The sequence below is a fragment of the Panulirus ornatus genome, chromosome 2, assembly GCF_036320965.1.
Source record: "Panulirus ornatus isolate Po-2019 chromosome 2, ASM3632096v1, whole genome shotgun sequence".
In the NCBI taxonomy this organism is placed as follows: Eukaryota; Metazoa; Arthropoda; class Malacostraca; order Decapoda; family Palinuridae; genus Panulirus; species Panulirus ornatus.
Window position 1 is genome coordinate 77,429,394 of NC_092225.1, and position 6,000 is coordinate 77,435,393.

At 36.2% G+C, this 6,000-nt stretch overlaps 1 protein-coding gene across 1 annotated transcript in view; it reads right to left on the reverse strand.

Annotated features, from left to right (window-relative positions):
• Set1 (SET domain containing 1) overlaps nt 1–599 on the reverse strand; it is a 350,690-nt gene extending 350,091 nt beyond the window's left edge. The window contains 1 exon segment of the mRNA XM_071668303.1: nt 399–599. Coding sequence (XP_071524404.1) covers nt 399–441 — 43 coding nt within the window. The 5' untranslated portion in view covers nt 442–599.
• Nucleotides 600–6,000: the final 5,401 nt, after the last annotated feature.

Below are 6,000 nucleotides of genomic sequence, written 5' to 3' on the forward strand. Positions count from 1 at the left end.
ATTAGGAAAATTTTGTTTGTTAATTAAAGTTTTGAAACATGCTCATCTCGTTATCAGATCCCAGAAATGAACAGAACCTCAGACAATACCAGTGCAGTAAATTTAACAGTGAAAGTAATTCAAAACATATAAAATAATAACTGGATTTATAACTCTTCTAAGGCTATTAACAAAACCTAATGAACTTTAACAAAAATAAGTGAACTTAAATTCATCTAAAGAGTTGGAAAACAATCTAAAATGCTAACAAATAATCAACTCATTACAAATTAAAGGTACAATATATAATCATTTTAATGTCTTAATAAAATAATTTAATAAAGAGCTACTATAATGAATTAAACAAAAAATCTGAATTGTGAAACTAACAAACAATTTCCAAGGTAAATATATCTTACCAGGCCTAAGACCAGAAGCATAAAAGCTTGGTAGAGCCATCATGAGAACCAAGGGTGTGATTATCTCTGTAAGTATATAATGCCTCCATGATCAGGAGGTCCTGCTGCAATGAACTCCAGCACATTATTGAAAACATGGAAGCCAACGTGGGGAGATCGTTTTCCCAAGCGTGATTTCTAATGACTGAAAAAGATGGTTTGCCAATTAGAGCACCCGTTCGCGCCGAGCGACCATAATATTCAGGTATCCGAGATTTCAAAATGTTTCTGTTTTTCCGATATATGATGCCTTGCATCATGTACCTACATAAAAGAGAAGTCTGTACATCTCTTGGAATGACATCTTTAATCTAAATAAACTATTAGTAATATCCCTGGTCTTAGATATTTGGCTAAAATTTGTGGATAAAATTCATTCAACAATTTTCTAAGTTTACTCAGAAATTGAAACTTTGATGTCTAGTACAAACAAAAGGAAAATGACACACTGCTTTTGGAACGATTGTGAATCGACTTTAGTTTAGTTAATTGGTCAATAATGGCTTTCCCAATATTAGCGTATTAGAAATGACAAGGAAAGCTGTTCTTATATGAAAGACTTCTTAAAAATACTGATTCATCAAACCTAAAATAATCTGAATTTGAAAAGCCCTGTTAGTCAGTGTACAAAATAGATTACGTTTAACATTATTTGGGATATACGAACTTGACCGTTGTATATATGCTAGTTAATGTGGGACTTAGTCTGAAGACTTAAACACAAGAAATATATCATCTACATACCATTTATACATTAAAGGTTTAGAATCTGAAGGTAATCAATGTCATTTGACTTTGTGGTGACAGAGAAAAGCAATTGCTAGAGTCGATTGTAATGGATATCCCACAGCCATTCCTCTGATCTGCCTTTATATTCCGTTATCTAAAAAGATCTGGCACTTTTCCACAATCTTAAAAGATCAATCATCTGTTTAAAATCAAGGCCTTTAATCAACTCTGAATTCCCCAAAGACTGTCAATGCAAATATCTATAGTTTTCTTTAACAAAACCAGTAAACAGATACTGAATATCAAAGCTGGCCATTACACATTTTCCAAGATTCAAACTCATAATTTCTTTAAACACATTAAAATGAATCTTTAAATGCAAATCAAGTGCTATTTACAAGAAAAAGGGCAGTGACCAAAAATTTAGGCAATTCATAATCAAACTTATCTACTGCTGAAAAAAAAAAAAAATGGCCTCATGGTAAATTACCATTATGAACCTAAGTAAACCCATACATTATACCTAGTTGTGAACCAGAAAATTCATCGATCCCAGAAGAAATTAGTTTACTTAAAAACATGTTCTTTTATCTTAGTTTTAATATTACAAGAAAAATGTCACCTTACACTTTGCAAGTTCTAACGTGCCATCATGTAAACTACATACTTTATTTACAGCAATATATATCTAACAAAATTACTCTATTTCCCTCATCAAGTTTAGTGATTAGAAGATCCTTCTCAGGAGGGAGCTTCTTTAAAGCAAGAAACTCTCTATGAAGGTTAAAACCGGAATTAAATGGAGTGAGTGAGTAAAATTAACAAAATTCTAGGTACAGTTATATAATTCATATCTTTCCTATGACTGGAATAATGTGACTATCATTTTTCCTAAACAAAATGGGATTAATACAATCTAATTTTCTTGGATAAACAGTATTTCAAACCCTTCAAAACCCTAGTTAAAGCTCAGGAGAATAACAAAATAACCTTTTCTAGGGCCAAGCCATCACCACTGATATAACCCAACTTTTTGAGTTTTCATAACAGAACAAACTCCACTTGTGATATCTCTTTACAATTCTTAATTTCAACTAGACTTCATATGAATAAAATCAAACCTGGATAACTGCCTCTTCAAATGTGTTTTCAGTTTTTCCAATCTTTTTTTGCTAGTACGGTCAAAGAATTGAAGTTTGTTCTAAACTCAGAGGAGAAGTTTTTTTTGGCAATTTCAGAACACTTGAATGATGAAGATTTCTGTTACTTATGGTAGGCTGAGAAAACTGGGAACTATGTCTAGTGGACAGAATAAATTTAAAAACTAAAGATTATATCAATGCAACTGCAACTTGAAGCCAAATGTTCAACACTTCTGTATAATGCCAGCACTTATCATCCATACTGTTGTGTGATGATATCCAACATAGACTTCTTTCATGGACAGCAAAGTTGTATAATGAAGAGAACTAGTGTAATTTGGAACATCTTGTAACATTCTTGTTTGGTCATTAGAATCTAAAAATCATCAGAACATCAGACATTGCCAGTGCAGTAAAATTAATGGTTAATTAAATGCATTAGCAATGTATTAATCTAATAAGACTATTCACAAAAACCTAATGAATCTTAACAAAAGAAAGGGAACTTAGAATTGTCTAGAGTTGCAAACAATCCACAATGCTAAAAATGGCCAACTAATTGTAAAGTACAAGCCTAAAATAAAATCTTTCAAAGGTTACAAAACATTTCAGTCAAGACAAAACTATAAAATATTATATGAATAACAAATTGCGAAACAAACAAACAATTTCTAAGGGTAAATATATCATTGGTCTGGTAAGACATATCTACTTTGGAAACTGTGTGTTTGCTTCACAATGTGGATTATTTAAATATTCTTTAGTTATCTCTTTATCATAATTTCTAGACATTAAACAATCTAATTCTATACATCTAGTTCATAATCAGTAGAATATCTCTAGTCTTCTAGATCATTTTCAACTCATTAGACAAACTTAAGATCACCTGATTTTGCCAAAATTCATTAGGTTTTGTGAATACCCTTATCAGGTTTATACTTTTGTTATTATTTTCATTATCTTAATTACTTTTACAATTCTGTTTACTGGATTGGTAATGTATGAGATTCCATTCACTTCTAGGTTCTGATGATGACACAAACACATATTGAAAAAGTTTACAAGATGTTCTTGAGTATGTTGGTGTTTCTCTTCACCATATGTCCACAGTTTACTATAGTCTATGTCAATCAAACATACACACACACAGACACACTCATATGTATATATGAGGCTATAGACAGGGTTGTGCAGAGGAGAGTGGATGTGTTTGAGATGAGATGTTTGAGGACAATATGCGATGTTAGGTGGTTTGATCGAGTAAGTAAAGAAAGGATGCGAGATGTGTAGCAATAAAAAGTTTAGTTGAGAGAGCAGAAGAGGTTGTAGTGAAATGGTCTGGTCAATGGAGAGAATGAGAGGAAAGATTGCATAGAGGATATATATATATATATATATATATATATATATATATATATATATATATATATATATATATATATATATATTTTTTTTGTCGCTGTCTCCCACGTTTGCGAGGTAGCGCAAGGAAACAGACGAAAGAAATGGCCCAACCCACCCCCATACACATGTATATACATACGTCCACACAAGCAAATATACATACCTACACAGCTTTCCATGGTTTACCCCAGACGCTTCACATGCCTTGATTCAATCCACTGACAGCACGTCAACCCCGGTATACCACATCGCTCCAATTCACTCTATTCCTTGCCCTCCTTTCACCCTCCTGCATGTTCAGGCCCCGATCACACAAAATCTTTTTCACTGCATCTTTCCACCTCCAATTTGGTCTCCCTCTTCTCCTCGTTCCCTCCACCTCCGACACATATATCCTCTTGGTCAATCTTTCCTCACTCATTCTCTCCATGTGACCAAACCATTTCAAAACACTCTCTTCTGCTCTCTCAACCATGCTCTTTTTATTTCCACACATCTCTCTTACCCTTACGTTACTTACTCGATCAAACCACCTCACACCACATATTGTCCTCAAACATCTCATTTCCAGCACATCCATCCTCCTGCGCACAACTCTATCCATAGTACACGCCTCGCAACCATACAACATTGTTGGAACCACTATTCCTTCAAACATACCCATTTTTGCTTTCCGAGATAATGTTCTCGACTTCCACACATTCTTCAAGGCTCCCAGAATTTTCGCCCCCTCCCCCACCCTATGATCCACTTCCGCTTCCATGGTTCCATCCGCTGCCAGATCCACTCCCAGATATCTAAAACACTTCACTTCCTCCAGTTTTTCTCCATTCAAACTCACCTCCCAATTGAATTGACCCTCAACCCTACTGTACCTAATAACCTTGCTCTTATTCACATTTACTCTTAACTTTCTTCTTTCACACACTTTACCAAACTCAGTCACCAGCTTCTCCCGCGTTTGCGAGGTAGCGCAAGGAAACAGACGAAAGAAATGGCCCAACCCACCCCTATACACATGTATATACACAAACGTCCACACACGCAAATATACATATTTATACATCTCAATGTACACATATATACACACACACAGACACATATATATATACCCATGCACACAATTCACACTGTCTGCCTTTATTCATTCCCATCGCCACCTCGCCACACATGGAATACCATTCCCCTCCCCCCTCATGTGTGCGAGGTAGCGCAAGGAAACAGACTAAAGAATGGCCCAACCCACCCACATACACATGTATATACATACATGTTCACACACGCACATATACATACCTATACATCTCAACATACACATATATACGCATGTACATAATTCATACTGTTACCCCTTATTCATTCCCGTTGCCACCCCGCCACACATGAAATGAAAACCCCCTGCCCCCACATGTGCGCGAGGAAGCGCTAGGAAAAGACAACAAAGGCTACATTTGTTCACACTCAGTCTCTAGCTGTCATGTATAATGCACCGAAACCACAGCTCCCTTTCCACATCCAGGCCCCACAAAACTTTCCATGGTTTACCCCAGATGCTTCACATGCCCTGGTTCAATCCACTGACAGCACATCGACCACAGTGATTTCTATGTGTTGTCTGAAAAGAAGATTGAATGTTGGGGTGAAGAGGGTGGTGAGAGTAAGTGAGCTTGGGAAGGAGACTTGTGTGAGGAAGTACCAGAAGAGACTGAGTACAGAATGGAAAAAGGTGAGAACAAAGGAGGTAAGAGGAGTGGAAGAGGAATGGGATGTCTTTAGAGGAGCAGTGATGGCTTGCGCAAAAGATGCTTGTGGCATGAGAAAAGTGGGAGGTGGGTTGATTAGAAAGGGTAGTGAGTGGTGGGATGAAGAAGTAAGATTATTAATGAAAGAGAAGAGAGAGGCATTTGGACGATTTTTGCAGGGAAAAAATGCAAATGAGTGGGAAATGTATAAAAGAAAGAGACAGGAGGTCAAGAGAAAGGTGCAAGAGGTGAAAAAGAAGGCAAATGAGAGTTGGGGTGAGAGAGTATCATTAAATTTTAGGGAGAATAAAAAGATGTTCTGGAAGGAGGTAAATAAAGTGCATGAGACAAGGCAGCAAATGGGAACTTCAGTGAAGGGGGCTAATGGGGAGGTGAAAACAAGTAGTGGTGATGTGAGAATGAGATGGAGTGAGTATTTTGAAGGTTTGATGAACGTGTTTGATGATAGAGTGGCAGATATAGGGTGTTTTGGTCGAGGTGGTGTGCAAAGTGAGAGGGTTAGGGAAAATGATTTGGTAAACAGAG